General features: G+C 38.1%; 2 protein-coding genes across 4 annotated transcripts in view; one reads left to right on the top strand and one right to left on the bottom strand.

Moving 5' to 3' along the window:
* LOC103011163 (olfactory receptor 4K2) overlaps positions 1-19,601 on the top strand; it is a 156,077-nt gene that overhangs the window by 86,453 nt on the left and 50,023 nt on the right. The gene's annotated exons all lie outside the window — the stretch shown is intronic.
* On the bottom strand, positions 16,425-17,267 carry LOC103012030 (olfactory receptor 11G2-like). The gene has a single exon (XM_028166135.2). It carries the CDS (start codon positions 17,265-17,267, stop codon positions 16,425-16,427), a length of 843 nt encoding a protein of 280 aa, XP_028021936.2.

Raw genomic sequence — 19,601 nt, 5'->3', positions numbered from 1 at the left:
TTTGGGTCCTTTGGGAAGTAGATGCCTCTAATAGAGTTAGAAGTATAAGAGATTTATTGAGGGAACATCAGTGAAGAATAAAGGGGAGAGGCAGCAAGAGCAGTCAGGGAAAGTTTTTAGACCGAGATTGGGTCTGAAACCTGTGAAAAGAGGAGGGAAGGAAGAGGTTTGGTAAACAGGAGGCTTAGACTATGAAATAGCCCCGAGAAAGTCTTAGCTACTCCAAGGGGAGATCTGACTCCAAGATTTCCTGCATTGGGCCTAGCACTTAACCTTTATGGTTGGCTGGGGACTGGCTGTGGGAAGAACATGGTCTTCAGTTAAATGCTGTGGTGGGTCACGCATGTACTGTAGCTGGAGCCAATCAGCTAACTACTCTCCTCACAGCACATCAGCCAATTTTTTCTTGAAGGGAAATCTGTATGTCATACCTCTATGGTCACTGTAGTTGTGTTTCTTTAGTTTTTTGTTTTTGTTTTTGTTTTCAGTAAGGACTAGTTCCTGGGTCTTCTCTTGACCTTGACATGTGTGAAAATTACAGGTTAGTTGTGTTGTACAGTTTTCTTCAATCTGAGGTTGTCTCATATCTTTTAGGATTAGATTCAGGTTAGGTATCTTGGATAGCAATAGATACCACTAGAAGAATATTGCATTCCATCAGGTGACACATGATTTCAATTCATCCCATTTGTAATAATGCTCACTTTGATTAAGGTAATGTCTGCCAGACTACTCCACTGTAAAGATAGTCTTTCCCCCTTTGTTATTAGTAAGCAGACCATGAGGAGGTACTTTGAAACTTTGTAAACACCTCATCAAACTTTCGATTTATTCATTTATTTGTATATATCTATATGGACTCACAGTTCTCTATTTAATTGAATAGTTACAAATCTGTCAATATCACTGATTTGATGCTTAACTTGTTCGTAATTCAACTGATGGGAGCCCATTCAAGCTCCCTTTTGTGTCCTTTTGGTATGCACCTTTAAATCTTTTAAGTACTTTCTGACACAGAAAAGATATTGCAGGCTCATTTTGTAACTTTTGTATCCCAGTCCAGGAATCAGCAGTCTTATCAAAGAGACTGGTTCCTTTTAATGGAACATGGCAGTTAGTTATGCTCATTGCTGTTGGCATATCGCTGCTCCTAAGCCCACTCAGTAGACAGATTTATTTCTGTATTTATCCATATATATTGTAAACCATGAGTTTACACTGATACTTTCAATTCCAGTTAAACACTGCAGGGTTCATTCTAGCTTTCACCCTTTCTAAAGTATTTGCTACTTCCTTTCCCTACAGTGAGAAACCTAATTTATTACACTTAATGTATTAGCTTTTAAAATAATCCCACTGTATATCACCAGCTTCCCATTTCAATTCTCATGCTTTCCCTGTGCAGATGGACCTGTTGCCTGCTTGAGCATAGACACCCCACGTCAGGATATCCTATCCCCAGACCTGGGCACTCTTCTCACCCTTATCAGTTTCTAAAATTCCATGCTCAGTTGCCCCTTTCCTCACCACGCTTCTCAACCCACTTGCACTTTGACACTCCGCTCTGGATTGCACAAGTCTATTCTCTGCCACAGACACCCACCTCTCTCTGTCGGACCTAAGGGCTTTATGTTTGAATTATTCAGAAAGGGAAGAAAAAGAAAAAGAAAAAGAAAGAAGACAAGAACTCCATCCTTTTGACAGAAGTGAATCTTGCAGTTATCCTGTCAGATCACTGCACCTGGGAACTTCATGCCTCATTTTAAGTGACAAGATTCTGGACTAATGCCTGATGCCATAATGGGATGAGCCTTTGGGGAGAAGTTGAATATATTTTACATAATGAGAGGGTGGACTCTATGGTCGATTGTGTTTCCAGTGATGGCTCAGAGAATATCTCTATCCTACATGCTCTTTTATAATGTGATCCTTGCCATTTTCCCATCAACAGGTGGTATCTACTTCTCTTCTCCTTGAATATAAGCTGGTTTCGTGACCCATACTGATCAGTAGAATGTGACAGAAGTGATGCTGTTTAACTTCCAAGTTTGGGCCTTATGAGATCTGTAGCCTCCATCGTTGCCTCTTGGAACATGTAGAGCAGAGTCAAGAAACTCCAGTTGACACAATTAGCTGAGTTTCCAGCCAATAGCCAGCACCAACTAGCAGAAATTTGGGGGATCTTTCTTGGCTGTTCCGGGTGCAGCCATGCCTCCAGATGATTACAGCCTGTGCAAACACCACGTGGAGGAAAAAATTTCCCAGCTGAGTCCAGTAAAAGCACAGGTTTATGAGAGATAATAAATGGTTTTGGTTGCTCTAAAACACTAAGTTTTGGGGTAGTTAATTAGGTAGTCAAAATAACTAAAAGAGATTGGGATGCTGAAATTTGGAATAGGGACCTCTGAGTGGACTTGGATGATACTGGGAATCTTCAATCTCTGGCATTCAGCCTCCCTTCCTATGGGGTGAAACATGATCCCATGTCTGAGGATATTATCTTTTCTTCATATCCTATTAAGGAACAGACTTCTTTTTCTTTGAGAACCACCCTGCTCACTTCTCCTTGTTTTAAGTTTACCATGGTGAGGAGTCATTCTGTTTCTGCCTTGCTGTGCATTTCAACTGGTAATACAAGTTCAGTTTTCCTTTTTCAGGTGTAGGAATTTAAAATCCTACTATCAACTGTTTATTCTCTGATTCCACCCAAACTCACTAAATTCTGTCATGTTATCTGAAAAATAACAGGAGACAAAAGGGAGCTAAGATTGCTCTCACATGATTTTCAAACAAATATTTCAGATACTCTCTTTGAGTTCCAAGCAAACAGTATGTGGGTTTTGTAAAAGAATGATACGGTCTTGTACGTACTTTCTCTATAAGTGGATATAGGTATAGTTATAACAGATACACTTTGCTGTACAGCAGAAAGTAACACAACATTGTAAGTCAACTATACTCCAATAAAAATTAATTTAAAAAGAAGCTCACATTATAATGGGCTTAAAAGTAAATTTAAAAATAATAAAAAATTATGTTAGGTGTATAATGGAAGATGGTGGAGTAGAAGGACGTGTGCTTACTCCCTCTTGTGAGAACACTGGTTCATCTGTACCATTTTTCTAGGTTCCACATGCGTTAATATACAATATTTGTTTTTCTCTTTCTGACTTACTTCACTCTGTATGACAGTCTCTAGATCCTTCCACGTCTCTACAAATGACCCAATTTCATTCCTTTTCATGGCTGAGTAATATTCCATTGTATATATGTACTACATCTTCTTTATCCATTCTTCTGTTAATAGGCATTTAGGTTGCTTCCATCACCTGGCTATTGTAAATAGTGCTGCAGTGAACATTGGGGTGCATGTGTCTTTTTGAATTATGGTTTTCTCTGGGTATATGCCCAGTAGTGGGATTGCTGGATCATATGGTAATTCTATTTTTAGTTTTTTAAGGAACCTCCATACTGTTCTCCATAGTGGCTGTATCAATTTACATTCCCAACAACAGTACAAGAGGGCTCCCTATTCTCCACACCCTCTCCAGCATTTGTTGTTTATAGATTTTCTGATGATGCCCATTCCAACTGGTGTAAGGTGATACCTCATTGTAGTTTTGATTTGCATTTCTCTAATAATTAGTGATGTTGAGCAGCTTTTCATGTGCTTCTTGGCCATCTGTATGTCTTCTTTGGAGAAATGTCTGTTTGGGAATTCTGCCCATTTTTGGATTGGGTTGTTTGTTTCTTTAATATTGAGCTGTGTGAGCTGTTTATATATTTTGGAGATTAATCCTTTGTCCATTGATTCATCTGCAAATATTTTCTCCCATTCCGAGCGTTATCTTTTTGTCTTGTTTGTGGTTTCCTTTGCTTTGCAAAAGCTTTTATGTTTCATTAGGTGCCATTTGTTTATTTTTGTTTTTATTTCCATTACTCTAGGAGGTGGATCAAAAAGATCTTGCTGTGATTTATGTCAAAGAGTGTTCTTCCTATGTTTTCATCTAAGAGTTTTATAGTGTCCAGTCTTACGTTTAGGTCTCTATTCCATTTTGAGTTTATTTTTGTGTATGGTGTTAGGGCGTGTTCTAATTTCATCCTTTTACATGTAGCTGTCCAGTTCTCCCAGCACCACTTATTGAAGAGATTGTCTTTTCTCCATTGTATATCCTTGCCTCCTTTGTCATAGATTAGTGGACCATAGGTGCGTAGGTTTATCTCTGGGCTTTCTATCCTGTTCCATTGATCTATATTTCTGTTTTTGTGTCAGTACCATATTGTCTTGATTACTGTAGCTTTGTAGTATAGTCTGAATCAGGGAGTCTGATTCCTCCAGCTCCATTTTTTCCTCTCAAGACTGCTTTGGCTATTCGGGGTCTTTTGTGTCTCCATACAAATTTTAAGATTTTTCTTCTAGTTCTGTAAAAACTGCCATTGGTAGTTTGATAGGGATTGCATTGAATCTGTAGATTGCTTTGGGTAATATAGTCATTTTCACAAGGTTGATTCTTCCAATCCAAGAACATGGTATATCTCTCCATCTGTTTGTATCATCTTTGATTTCTTTCATGAGTGTCTTATAGTTTCCTGCATACAGGTCTTTTGTCTCCCTAGGTAGGTTTATTCCTAGGTATTTTTTTCTTTTTGTTGCAGTGGTGAATGGGAGTGTTTTCTTAATTTCTCTTTCAGATTTTTCATCATTAGTATATAGGAATGCAAGAGATTTCTGTGCATTAATTTTGTATCCTGCAACTTTACCAAATTCATTGATTAGTTCTAATAGTTTTCTGGTGGCATCTTTAGGATTCTTTATGTATAGTATCATGTCATCTGCAAACAGTGACAGTTTTACTTCTTCTTTTCCAATTTGTATTCCTCTTATTTCTTTTTCTCCTCTGATTGCCGTGGCTAGGACTTCCAAAACTATGTGGAATAATAGTGGCGAGAGTGGACATTCTTGTCTCGTTCCTGATCTTAGAGGAAATGCTTTCAGTTTTTCACCATTGAGAATGATGTTGGCTGTGGGTTTGTCATATATGACCTTTATTATGTTGAGGTAGGTTCCCTCTATGCCCACTTTCTGGAGAGTTTTTATCATAAATGGGTGTTGAATTTTGTCAAAAGCTTTTCTGCATCTATTGAGATGATTATATGGTTTTTATTCTTCAATTTGTTAATGTGGTGTATCACATTGATTGATTTGCATATATTGAAGAATCCTTGCATCCCTGGGATAAATCTCACTTGATCATGGTGTATGATCCTTTTAATGTGGTGTTGGATTCTGTTTTCTAGTATTTTGTTGAGAATTTTTGCATCTATATTCATCAGTGATATTGGTCTGTAATTTTTTTTTTTGTAGTATGTTTTTCTGGATTTGGTATCAGGGTGATGGTGGCCTCATAGAATGAGTTTGGGAGTGCTCCTTCCTCTGCAATTTTTGGGAAGAGTTTGAGAAGGATGGGTGTTAGCTGTTCTCTAAATGTTTGATGGAATTCACCTGTGAAGCCATCTGGTCCTGGACTTTTGTTTGTTGGAAGATTTTTAATCATAGTTTCAACTTCATTACTTGTGACTGGTCTGTTCATATTTTCCATTTCTTCCTGGTTCAGTCTTGAAAGGTTATACCTTTCTAAGAATTTGTCCATTTCTTCCAGGTTGTCCATTTTATTGGCATATAGTTGCTTGTGGTAATCTCTCATTATCCTTTGTATTTCTGCAGTGACATTTGTTACTTCTCCTTTTTCATTTCTAATTCTATTGGTTTGAGTCTTCTCCCTTTTTTTCTTGATGAGTCTGGCTAACGGTTTATCAATTTTGTTTATCTTCTTAAAGAACCAGCTTTTAGTTTTATTGATCTTTGCTATCGTTTCCTTCATTTCTGATCTGATCTTTATGATTTCTTTCCTTCTGCTAACTTTTGGGTTTTTTGTTCTTCTTTCTCTAATTGCTTTAGGTGTAAGGTTAGGTTGTTTATTTGAGATGTTTCTTGTTTCTTAAGGTAAGCTTGTATAGCTATAAACTTCCCTCTTAGAACTGCTTTTGCTGCATCCCATAGGTTTTGTGTCGTTGTGTTTTCATTGTCATTTGTTTCTAGGTATTTTTTGATATCCTCTTTGATTTCTTCAGTGATCTCTTAGTTATTAAGTAGTGTGTTGTTTAGCCTCCACGTGTTTGTATTTCTTACAGATTTTTTCCTGTAATTGATATCTAGTCTCATAGCGTTGTGTTCGCAAAAGATACTTGATATGATTTCAATTTTCTTAAATTTGCCAAGGCTTGATTTGTGACCCAAGATATGATCTATCCTGGCGAATGTTCCATGAGCACTTGAGAAGAAAGTGTATTCTGTTGTTTTTGGATGGAATGTCCTATAAATATCAATTAAGTCCATCTTGTTTAATGTATCATTATAAGCTTGTGTTTCCTTATTTATTTTCATTTTGGATGATCTGTCCTTTGGTGAAATTGGGGTGTTAAAGTCCCCTACTATGATTGTGTTACTGTCGATTTCCCCTTTTATGGTGGTTAGCATTTGCCTTAATTATTGAGGTGCTCCTATGTTGGGTGCATAAATATTTACAATTGTTATATCTTCTTCTTGGATTGATCCCTTGATCATTATGTAGTGTCCTTCTTTGTCTCTTGTAATAGTCTTTATTTTAAAGTCTATTTTGTCTGATATGAGAATTGCTACTCCAGCTTTCTATTGATTTCCATTTGCATGGAATATCTTTTTCCATCCCCTCACTTTCAGTCTGTATGTGTCCCTAGGTCTGAAGTGGGTCTCTTGTAGATAGCATATATACGGGTTTTGTTTTTGTATGCATTCAGCCAGCCTATGTCTTTTGGTTGGAGCATTTAATCCATTTACATTTAAGGTAATTATCGATATGTATGTTCCTATTACCATTTTCTTAATTGTTTTGGGTTTATTATTGTAGGTCTTTTCCTTCTCTTTTGTTTCCTGCCTAGAGAAGTTCCTTTAGTATTTGTTGTAAAGCTGGTTTGGTGGTGCTGAATTCTCTTAACTTGTGCTTGTCTGTAAAGGTTTTAATTTCTCCATCAGATCTCAGTGAGATCCTTGCTGGGGAGAGTAATCTTGGTTGTAGGTTTTCCTCTTTCATCACTTTAAATATGTCCTGCCATTCCCTTCTGGCTTGCAGAGTTTCTACTGAAAGGTCCACTGTTAACGTTATGGGGATTCTCTTATGTGTTACTTGTTGTTTTTCCCTTGCTGCTTTTAATATTTGTTCTTTGTATTTAATTTTTGATAGTTTGATTAATATGTGTCTTGGCGTGTTTCTCCTTGGATTTATCCTGTATGGGACTCTCTGTGCTTCCTGGACTTGAATATCTATTTCCTTTCCCATATTAGGGAAGTTTTCAACTATAATCTCTTCAAATATTTTCTCAGTCCCTTTCTTTTTCTCTTCTTCTTCTGGGACCCCTATAATTCGAATGTTGGTGTGTTTATTGTTGTCCCAGAGGTCTCTGTGACTGTTCTCAATTCTTTTCATTCTTTTTTCTTTATTCTGCTCTGCAGTAGTTATTTCCACTGCTTTGTCTTCCAGGTCACTTATCCGTTCTTCTGCCTCAGTTATTCTGCTATTGATCCCTTCTAGAGAATTTTAAATTTCATTTACTGTATTGTTCATCACTGTTTGTTTGCTCTTTAGTTCTTCTAGGTCCTTGTTAAACATTTCTTGTATTTTCTCCATTCTGTTTCCAAGATTTTGGATCATCTTTACTATCATTATTCTGAATTCTTTTTCAGGTATATTTCCTCTTGATTTGTTAGGTCTGGTGGGTTTTTGCCTTGCTCCTTCATCTGCTATGTGTTTCTCTGTCTTCTCATTTTGCTTAACTTACTGTGTTTGGGGTCTCCATTTTGCAGGCTGCAGGTTTGTAGTTTCCGTTGTTTTTGGTGTCTGTCCCCAGTGGCTAAGGTTGCTTCAGTGGGTTGTGTAGGTTTCCTCATGGAGGGAACTAATGCCTGTGTTCTGGTGGATGAGGCTGTATCTTGTCTTTCTGTTGGGCAGGTCCACTTCTGGTGGTGTGTTTTGGGGTGTCTGTGGCCTTATTATGATTTTAGGCAGCCTCTGTGCTAATGGATGGGGTGGTGTTCCTGTCTTGCTAGTTGTTTGGCATAGGGTGTCCTGCACTGTAGCTTGCTGGTCGTTGAGTGGAGCTGGGACTTGGCATTGAGATGGAGATCTCTGGGAGATTTTCACCGTTTGATATTACGTGGAGCTGGGAGGTCTCTTGTGAACCAGTGTCCTGAACTTGGCTCTCCCACCTCAGTGGCACAGCCCTGACGCCTGGCTGGAGCACCAAGAGCCTGTCCTCCACACTGTTGTAGATGACCTCATCGTCTAAGGAGAAAATCCCAAAGAGTCTCACAAAAAGCGAAGGAAGAATAGTTTCACTTTACCTGCATCGCCCCATCCCCCAGGCTGGGACTGCTTGGTGCTGACAGGGCCCCTTTCATCACTTTAAATGTATCATGCCACTCCCTTCTGGCTTGTAGAGTTTCTGCTAAGAAATCAGCTGTTAACTATGGGAGTTCCCTTATATGTTATTTGTCGTTTTTCCCTTGTTGCTTTCAATAATTTTTCTTTGTCTTTAATTTTTGTCAATTTGATTACTATGTGTCTCTGCATGTTTCTCCTTGGGTTTATCCTGCCTGGGACTCTCTGAGCTTCCTGGACTTGAGTGGCTATTTCCTTTCCCATGTTAGGGAAGTTTTTGACTATAATCTCTTCAAATATTTCTCGGGTCCTTTCTCTCTCTCTTCTCCTTCTGGGACCCCTATAATGCAAATGTTGTTGCATTTAATGTTGTCCCAGAGGTCTCTTAGGCTGTCTTCATTTCTTTTCATCCTTTTTTCTGTATTCTGTTCCACAGCAGTGAATTCCACCATTCTGTCTTCCAGGTCACTTATCCGTTCTTCTGCCTCAGTTATCCTGCTATTGATTCCTTCTAGTGTATTTTTCATTTCAGTTATTGTATTGTTCATCTTTGTTTGTTTTTTAATTATTCTAGGTGTTTGTTCTTTAATTCTTCTAGGTCTTTGTTAAACATTTCTTGCATCTTCTCGATATTTGCCTCCATTGTTTTTCCAAGGTCCTGGATCATCTTCACTATCATTATTCTGAATTCTTTTTCTGGAAGGTTTCCTATCTCCACTTCATTTAGTTGTTTTTCTGGAGTTTTATCTTGTTCCTTCATCTGGTACGTAGTCCTCTGCCTTTTCATTTTGTCTGTCTTTCTGTGAATGTGGTTTTTGTTCCACAGGCTGCAGGATTGTAGTTCTTATTGCTTCTGCTGTCTCGTGGATGAGACTATCTAAGAGGCTTGTGCACGTTTCCTGATGGGAGGGACTGGTGGTGGGTAGAGCTGGGTGTTGCTCTGGTGGGCAGAGCTCAGTAAAACTTTAATTTGCCTTTCTGCTGATGGGTGGAGCTGGGTTCCCTCCCTGTTAGTTGTTTGGCTTGAGGCGACCCAACACTGGAGCCTTACCAGTTCTTTGGTGGGGCTAATGGCAGACCCTGGGAGGGCTCACGCCAAGGAGTACTTCCCAGAACTTCTGCTGACAGTTTCCTTGTCCTCATGGTGAGCCACAGCCTCCCCCTGCCTCTGCAGGAGACCCTCCAACACTAGCAGGCAGGTCTGGTTCAGTCTCCTGTATGGTCACTGTTCCTTCCCCTGGGTCCCGATGCGCACACTTCTTTGTGTGTGCCCTCCAAGAGTGGAGTCTCTATTTCCCCCAGTCTTGTTGAAGTCCTGCAATCAAATCCCACTAGCCTTCAAAGTCTGATTCTCTGGTAATTCCTCCTCCCGTTGCTGGACCCCCAGGTTGGGAAGCCTGATGTGGGGCTCAGAACCTTCACTCCAGCGGGTGGACTTCTGTGGCATAAGTGTTCTCCAGTTTGTGAGTCACCCACCCAGCAGTTATGGGATTTGATTTTATTGTGATTGCGCCCCTCCTACCATCTCATTGCGGCCTCTCCTTTGTCTTTGGTTGTGGGGTATCTTTTTTGGTGAGTTCCAGTGTCTTCCTGTCCATGATTGTTCAGAAATTAGTTGTGATTCTGGTGCTTTCACAAGAGGGAGTGAGCACACGTCCATCTACTCTGCCATTTTGAACCAATCTCTATTGTTGTTGCTTTAATGAGGTATAATTGACATATAACGTGTTAGTTTCAGGTGTACAACATAATTTAATATATGTAAATATCATGAAACGATTACCACAATAAGTCTAGTTATAGTTGATATCCATTTCCACATACAGTTACAAATTTGCTTTTTCTTTACCCTGTATTGTTTTTACATTTATCATAACTACTGGAATTTGTAGTTATAATTAGTAATTATAGATTTATAGATTTCTGTGGTATAAGTGTTCTCCAGTTTGTGAGTCACCCACCCAGCAGTTATGGGATTTGATTTTATTGTGATTGTGCTCCTCCTACCATATCATTGTGGCCTCTCCTTTGTCTTTGGATATGGGGTATCTTTTTTGGCGAGTTCCAGTGTCTTCTTGTCGATAACTGTTCAGCAGTTAGTTATGATTCCGGTGCTCTCACAAGAGGGAGTGAGCTCACGTCCTTCTACTCCGCCATCTAGGACCAATCTTCTCTGAAAAGGTTTTGAAATGCAGAATGAAACCCCAGATACTCCAGGGGTTCTCCAAAGTATAACCTTGGAATGTCCTTGAGTTAGCACTGAAAGGAGAGTAGAACTGAGGGTGGGTGGTAGAAGGAAACTAGTTAATCGAGGTAATACTACTCTGGATATTTGCTCTAAATTGCTCCCAACATGAGTTTGAGGGGTATGGGCAGAGTGAGCATGCACTTAAAAGCCTGTGGCTGCAGTTAATTTGAACAAGAAATGATGAGGCTTATCCTGCCACCTTGTGGCTCTGGGCCAACATGAACAAAGCTTGGAGAAAAGTAGCCAGTGCAGAAGGGAATCAGAGTGCCTAACTGAAGAAGTAAGTTCAGAACACATCCTCCTCTCTCCTCATTATAAAAATTAATTTGGCCAAGACTGTACATCACTGTCAGTGTCAGACGACAACATAAATACTCAATTAGCTAAAAATGAATCAGGTCTGAAGTTCTGCCCTGGCCTGGATTTTTGCCCCTATAGACTCCCTAGAACTTTGGTCTGATCAGAGTGGCTGGCTAGACTGTGAGCTCCTTGAGGGCAAAGATTAATTATTATCTTGTTTCTCCAGAGCCTAACATTCAAATACTTGTTCATTGAATCATGTTGTTTATCAAGTATAGTGCTTTAAGTAACAACATTATTTCAGAAATCAGCTTAAAAAAAAACAACAACAACTGTTATAATGTTGACCAGAGTGAAGAAAAGGCATTACAATTTAACATTAATTAGAAGCCATACTAAGATTAGATATAATTTTCACTAGGGCTATCCTACTCTCTTGAAACATAAAACACCTAGCTGAATTATAGCCAAATCCAATCTCTTAACCTCTGTAAACTTATGTTTTATCACTTGAAAGGATAATGCCTCCCTCACATTTTGCATGTAAAATCTGCTGGCACAGTGCCCTGGCATTGGATAGACTTGTGGGGAGGGCCCAGGCACTTGAACACTACATTAGACCCCAGGTGATTCTTATACACACTGAATTGTGAAGACTAGTGGACCATTCCAGTGAGCATCAGTTCCTCTGCTGAGTGGCCTGTAGATGGAATAGAGGAGACCAAATTTTACTACCCCTATACTGGGAGAGATAAATGGACAGGCATGTTACTCTTAGTGGGTGATTGGGAAGGTATTTGGGATTTGGGGATTTATTAAAGTGAATTTTATCTGTCACTTAAAGACGCACATATGAGGGAAGGGGAGCTCCAGGAGCCTTGAAGCAACTGGGGACATCCAATACGGAGCTAGTTTTTAAATCCAGAACCTGTCTGGTTGTGTCAGGTGAGCAGCAAATTAGAGAGGTCATTACTACATGACAGTCTCACCGATAGATTCAGGGAGGCCTTTTCACCACTGAGCTCATCACTGAAAGTAAAACATAATTGGGGATTGAGTGATGCACTGTGACTGTCCCTCCTGCTACTAAGAGGTGACCTCCAGTGACAATACGGGGCCAAAAAAGGATGCAGAATAAAAGGAAGGAAAGTTTCCTGGTCTCTGTTCCTTTTTGTGTGTAACAGCTAAAGAGGACCTTTTGTGAAGACCAACCTGCATCAATGCTGCAGTAGGAATCCAAAATCTTGGATACCTAAGATTGTTTAGAAATGTTTAAGTATATGTGGGAACCTTTTGACTATCCTGTTTCAATGTTGTAAATGTTGCTCCCACAAAAAGCCATGAACATTGTTTTTTTATCTATAAACATTTTTTTAATTTAACATAATTTTTTTGAATTTTATTTTATTTTTTTATACAGCAGGTTCTTATTAGAAATAGAGACACAGATGTAGAGAACAAACGTATGGACACCAAGGCGGGGGAAGCGGGGGTGGTGGTGGTAGTGGTGGCATGAATTGGGAGATTGGCATTGACATATATGCACTAATATGTATAAAATTGATAACTAATAAAAAAAAGCTTAAAAAAAAACCCCAAACCTTTTCACACCCAACTCAATGATCTGCTTACAGAAAATAGCTGTTCATTTTCTTCCATTTTAATGGCTATCTAGCGTCTTTAATATGAACGTCTTGGTATTACAATAGTTTGTGTATTTCTAAATCAGTCCCAAATCCTTTTACTTTTCATCTAAGATGAGCCATAGCTCAGAATCCATTCTTCCATCAAACCACATCTCTCCAAGTTGTTGGAAAGTTACCCTTTCCGAAAAAGTTATTGTTTTCCCCAGAATTTTCAATGCATTTCTCCACTCGAAGTAGACACTGTATGTTTTTCTATTATTCTCCAACTTTTCTTGCATTTTTCCTCTCTTTCCTTTCCTTTCTCTTCCACCCTTCTTTGTGTTCTCTTCTAAAAATTGCTGGCATGTAAAGAGGCTCTGTGATATCTCCAGTGAGCTCATTGTCTTCTGCCCTGCTTAATTTTAGTAGGTAGCTGGGCTGAGACAGTAAAACTCTGGGAGCCTAGAATCACGTAACCTCAATGTACGAGGATAATCCTGAGCTCATCCATTGCCAAGTAAGACAAATTATTTTAGTGCAGTGGCAAAACAAAACAAAACAAAAACAAACAACAAAACCCCAACTTTCTTTCAGGACTGAGGAGCCATTAATTAGCTAAGCCATTAATTAGCCATTAATTAGCTAATAAGAACTCCTGAAGGAGACTAGATCCTGATTGGGTTTCTGAATTTGGCCACTAGGTAGAAACTAGGACCTAAAAGCAATTAGAATGAAATGGCACACCTGAAGTGAAGCCAACTTTCCCAGATACTTTTTTCAGGTAAGAATAGGTTCGGAAGCATCACAGGCTTGGTTATGGGTCAGGTCTCTGTGAGCAGTACAGGTCAAGACACCTGGAACCTGCCCTTTCACCCTGCCTTTTCTGGGGTAATGTATATGGCTCTGAAGTCTTTTATGCTCCCTTCTATAAATTTGGAAGGAGGGAGAGAAGAAGCTCACTGGACATACTGTTTTATTTAATAACTGGTCTTACAGCAGTAATTTATCATCTTTTGAAATTAGATTTGGTTTTTACCACTCTGCTATTATCCTTCCCTGATAACTCCAGGTATGTTGTACCAAATTGTGTGTGTATGTATATATCTCCTTTTGAGAGTATCGAATCCATCTTTGAGGTAACTCTTCATATTTTAGGTTTTCTTAGGTTGGAGTGATGAATCCCTAAGTCAGAATAAGTTGGACACTGATAAAATTTTGATTGAGGCAATTGCCTAGGCATAGTGAATGAAGATAGTAATTTTTTTTTCTTTTTTAAGACTTTGCTTTTTTAGAGCAGTTTTAGGTTAAAATTGAGATGATATACAGAGATTTCCCATATACCCCCAGCCCCCATGTATGTATAGATTTCTCTATTATCAACTTCCCTCACTAGAGTGGTACATTTGTTACAATTGATGAACCCATAGTAACACATCATAATCACCCAAAGTCCATAGTTACCTCAGGGTTCATTTTTGGTATTGTACATTCTATGGGTTTAGACATGTATAATGGCATATATCCATCATTATGGTACTGTACTATTTTCACTGGCCAAAATTCCCTGTGCTCCACCCACTCATCCCTTCAACTACCATCCCCACCCTCGCCAAACTCCTGGAAACCACTGATCTTTGTACTGTATCCATAGTTTTGCTTTTTCCGGAATGTAGCCTTTTCAGATTGGCTTATTTCTTTGAGTAATATGCATTTAACTTTTCTTCCTATCTTTTCATTGATTGACAGCTTGTTTCCTTTTAGTGCTGTATAATATACCATTATCTGGAAGTATCACAGTTTATTTTGTGATTTCAAGGACATTTTGGTTGCTTTCAGGTTTTGGCAATTTTGAATAAAAATGCTGAAAACATCTGTGTGTAGGTTTTTGTAGACATAAGTTTCAACTCTTTTGGGTAAATACTGAGGAGTGCACTTGCTGGATTGTATGGATGGTAAGAGCATGTTTAGTTTTGTAACAAACCACCAAATTGTCTTCAAAGTGGCCGGACCATGTTGCATTCACACTTGTGATGAAGGAGAGTTCTTGTTGCTCCACCTTCTTGTCAGCATTTGGTGTTGTCAGTGACATTCACATTTGGTGAATGTCAGGTTTTGGACATTCTGATAGGTGTGTAGTGGTATCTCATTGTTCTTTTAATTTGCATTTCCCTGATGACATACCATGTGGAGCATCTCTTTTTAAAAAATTATTATTTTTTAATTGAAGCATAATTGCTTTATAATATTATATTAGTTTCATGTGTTCAGCATAGTGATTCAGTATTTTTACAGATTATACTCCATTAAAAGTTATTTCAAGCTAATGGCTATAAATCCCTTTGCTATACAGTATATCCTTGTTGCTTATCTATTTTATACATTCTAGCTTGTATCTCTTAATCCTATACCCCAAACTTGTCCCTCCCCCCTTCCCTTTCCTCACTGTTAACTACTAGCTTGATTTCTATATCTCTGAGTCTGTTTCTGTTTTGCTATATACATTTGTTTGTATTATTTTTCAGATTCCACATATAAGTGATGTCATGTAGTATTTGTCTTTCTCTGACTTATTTCACTAAGTATGATATTCTCTAGGTCCATCCACATTGCTGCAAATGACAGAATTTCATTCTTTTTTATGGCTGAGTAATATTCCGTTGTATACACAACCATATTTTCTTTTTACATTCATCTGTTGATAGTCTCAAGAGATACATAAAAAGCATTTGACAAAATTCAACATCCATTTATGATAAAAATTCTCAACAAAGTGGTATAGAGGGAATGTACCCAACATAATAAAGGCCATACATGACAAACCCATAGCTAACATCATACTCAACAGTGAAAAGCTGAAACATTTTCCTCTACAATAAGGAATAAAACAAGGATGCCTACTCTCACCACTAATTCAATATACTATAGGAAGTCCTAGCCTGAGCAACTGAGCAAGGAAAAAAATAGGCATCCAAATCAGAAAGAAAGAAGTAACACTGTCACTATTTGCAGATGACGTGATACTATATATAAAGAACTCTAAAGACTCCACCAAAAAACTGTTAGAACTAACAAATGAATTCAGTAAAGTCACCGGATACAAGATCAATATTCAGAAATCTGCAGCATTTCTATACACTAATAATGAAGTATCCGAAAGAGAAATTAAGAAAACAATCCCATTTACTTGCATTTTTTGCATCAAAAAATCACTAATATCTAGCTAAAGTTATTAGTCTGTTTCCTTAGTAAAGACAAATGCTACACTCTGGCAAGGTGGAATCTTTTTTATCAGTCAGTATGTCCCAGTGGAATATTACTGGCTTACAGTATTAATCCCCAGTCAGTCTATGATCTCTATTACATGTGTATTATTAGCTTCAACTCAGTAATGCAAAGCAGGCTTCTGTCTTCTTTTTAGAAACTGAATTATGTATAGAGGGACTGATTGGTTTAGATACATGAAATTGCACTTACTTGTTAGTAACTTCAAAATCGAATTCACTTGTTAAAACATTTTTCTTAAGAGTACTGCATCTTGTGGTGAGTGGTAGTTAAGGTGATAGTGGGCCCTCATTACAGTAGCTTCTTAATAAAACAGTGAATTTAGAGACAAATATATCACTCATGTCTTATTAAGGTAAGTTGCATTTGAGAGGTGAAATTTAGCTCTCATTTGTATTTTATTAACATGTCATTCAGTTCCAAAGAGTTTCATTAGGGCAGTCTTCATCTCCTTGTTCCTGGGACTGTATATCTGAGGACTGCATAAAGGTGTTATCACAGAATAAAATAAGGTAAATGAATTTTTGCATCTTCATTTGATTCAAGACTAACATACATCACCATAACAGAGCCAGAAAACAGAATTACTACAGCCAGATGAGAAGTACAAGTGGAGAAAGCTTTGCGTTTGCTCGCTGCTGAGGACATCTTTAGCACAGCCAGAATCACCAGAGCATAGGAGCAAAGGATGAAGAGAAAGGTGCCAATCATGAAAATAGCATTGAAAGTAGAGTAAATGAATTGTGTGGTGGTGTCTTCAGAACAGGACAGCGTCATCAACAGGACAGGATCACATATAAAATGGTCAATGACATTTGGGCCACAAAAGGGCAACTGTGAGATGAGAACAACTGGGGTTAGGAAGAGCACGAACCCACAGGACCACCCAAAGATGACGAGGCCAGTGTACAGCTGTTTAGTCATGATGCGTGGGTAATGCAGAGGACGGCAGATGGCAAGGTACCTGTCAAAGGCCATGATGCAAAGGTAGAAGCCCTCGTCACACCCTAAAGAGAAGAAGAAGTAGAACTGTGCAAAACAACTCACAAAGGAGATGGACTTGCTTGTGGACAGGAAGTTGGCCAACATGTTAGGGACGGTCGTGGTGACATAACATATTTCCAGGAGAGAGAAATTCCCCAAGAGGATGTACATGGGGGTGTGAAGGTGCTGATCCCACCGCACAGCACAGACAATGGCTGTGTTCCCCATCAGGGTCAGGGTATAGGCTACTGAGAAGAGCCCGAAGTGGAAGAGCTGCATTTCTGGGCGTGAGGGAAAGCCCATGAGGATAAAGTGGCTAACGTACTGGGTGGTTTCTCTGCTGGACACATTCATTAGTCTGGAAGACATGGAGATGACAGTGGTTACTGCACTTTAATGGAATATGCTGATTCGTCCTGAAAAAAACCTAATTTCTTTATCTTTTATTTCATAAAATTGTAAACAGACTTTTCTTTAAACAACAAAACCATGACTTTCATGGCTCAGCCTTGAACATATATTATTTTAAAGAGTCACCATAATAGAAAGCAGGGGAAACATGAATTGGAGACAAATTTTTACCTTTCTAAGAATTCTAAACTAGATACTAGGAATGTAAAGTTTTGTGATTCCGTTAAATTACCTGTATTCGTCTGCTCTTTCATCTGTTTACCTGCACTATTGATATTACATTTCTGTGCATGTGAGGTTCTTTCAACAGTACTATGAATACCTGTTTCTTTATGATTTATAACTGATATAATATTAGAAATGAAATCAAGATATTGTAAAACACTCTGTCTCAATGCAGTGCCATGACAGAACATAAATTAATTCTCATTCTCACTTTCAGTTCCTCCAGCTTACTCAAGGTGTAATATGCCCTTCATGGCAACTGACACAACAAATAAGACTGTCTCAGTGACTGGCCAAGTTCAATGTGCCTGTATTTGGTATCCATGGTCAAGTTAGCTTCAAGAAAAATGGAAAGATACCTATCTATCTATCTAGTCATCCATCCACCTATCTACCTATCAATTTTTTTTTTTTTTTTTGGTGAGAATTTTCATAGTCCTTTATTCACAGCCCTTTTCCACCGCATCTGGGCACGTTCTGAAACAAGAAACTTCTCACTTCTCTCCTTCTGGCTGCTTCCATCCCAAGTAGTTGTTATTGAATCAAAACTCAATTCTCCTGTTTCCTCAGGACCTTACTCTGACCTAATACATTAGGCAAAATAATTCATTCAAAAATGTTTATTTATTTATCTTTCTTTTTTGTGATTGACAATATTGTCTTATTTCAGGTATACAGCATAGTGATTCAGTATTTTTACAGATTATACTCCATTAAAAGTTATTACAAGATAATGGCTATAATTCCCTGTGCTATACAGTATATCATTGTTGCTCATCTATTTTATACATGGTAGTTTATATCTCTTAATACCATACCCCTCACATGATCCTTCCCCCTTCCCTTTCCCCACTGTTATCCGCTAGTTTGTTTTCTGTATCTATGAGTCTGTTTCTGTTTTGCTATATACATTTGTTTGTATTATTTTTTAAGATTTCGTGTATAAGTGAGATCATATAATATTTGTCTTTCTCTGTCTGACTTATTTCACTAAGCAGAATATTCTCTAGGTCCATGCACATTGCTGCAAATGGTAGATATGGAAGCAGACCAAGTGTCCATCAATAGATGAATGGATATATATATATTTATATGTATATATATATCACATATATTATTGTACCAGTAATATTACAGTGTAATGGAATATTACCCAGCCACAAAAATATTTATTAACATCTTCATTGTGTCAGGTAGGCTTTTAAGTGCTGGAGAAACAATTGTGGACATGGCAGATCTTGAGCTCATGGAGCTTATAATCAAGAGGTTAACAGTACACTTTTAATACATTTTGTGCTGAATTTTTATTTGTTTTCCACTACTGGAAATAGTTTTTCATTTTAGAAAGAGTATTTAATAAATCAAGGAAGTCTTTTCAAGGTGGGAATCCAAGACTTTGTGTCAGGGAAGTCCTTGACATTTTTCTGTGTATGAAGGTAATATCAGGCTTCCTAAGTCAGATCATATAGATGGCTGACTCTTTCATTTGACGATTGAGATGGCACCTAAATTGGAAAGACTACTATTTATAGATCCTCATTGCCCTTTGGATTGTATAAATATGGATGCAGTAAATTAGGCCAGCTAAACGTGTGGCTCTATGTGTTGTATAAAACAGTCCGTTAATGTTTTTAAAGAAAGAATTCACTCATTCACACAGGGCTTTTGAGGAAACTTGTCTCCTAATACCTTGTTTGAAAGATATTTTTATATTCGAATGAATTATCTCTCTGTCCTTTAGACATTCCTGTGTCTCTTTTACTCAGGATCCTAGTGTCAGCCACCTCAGTTAATTTATTTATGTAGAGAAAAGTCATTGACAAAGGATTTGTTTTAAATCATTATTGATACTTACCCTTTTTGTTTTGGAATATTTCCTGGAGATAGCAACTGTCCAGTGACAGATTTAGAGTAAATCTTGTATGTACAACAGAAACTCATACATGCTGACAATTGTTACTTCAAAAAGAATACATATTAAACCAGGGCTCATTAGTTTAATAGAACTGGAAAACAATGTATGGGCTTGGGAAAGATGATATCTCTGAAATG

Source organism: Balaenoptera acutorostrata, chromosome 3 (assembly GCF_949987535.1).
Source record: "Balaenoptera acutorostrata chromosome 3, mBalAcu1.1, whole genome shotgun sequence".
Taxonomy (NCBI): domain Eukaryota; kingdom Metazoa; phylum Chordata; class Mammalia; order Artiodactyla; family Balaenopteridae; genus Balaenoptera; species Balaenoptera acutorostrata.
This window is presented reverse-complemented; position numbering and strand designations above follow the sequence as displayed.

Coding starts and splice junctions, on each gene's coding strand:
- LOC103012030 (XM_028166135.2), bottom strand. CDS start 17,267: ATGAATGTGTCCAGCAGAGAAACCACCCAGTACGTTAGCCACTTTATC.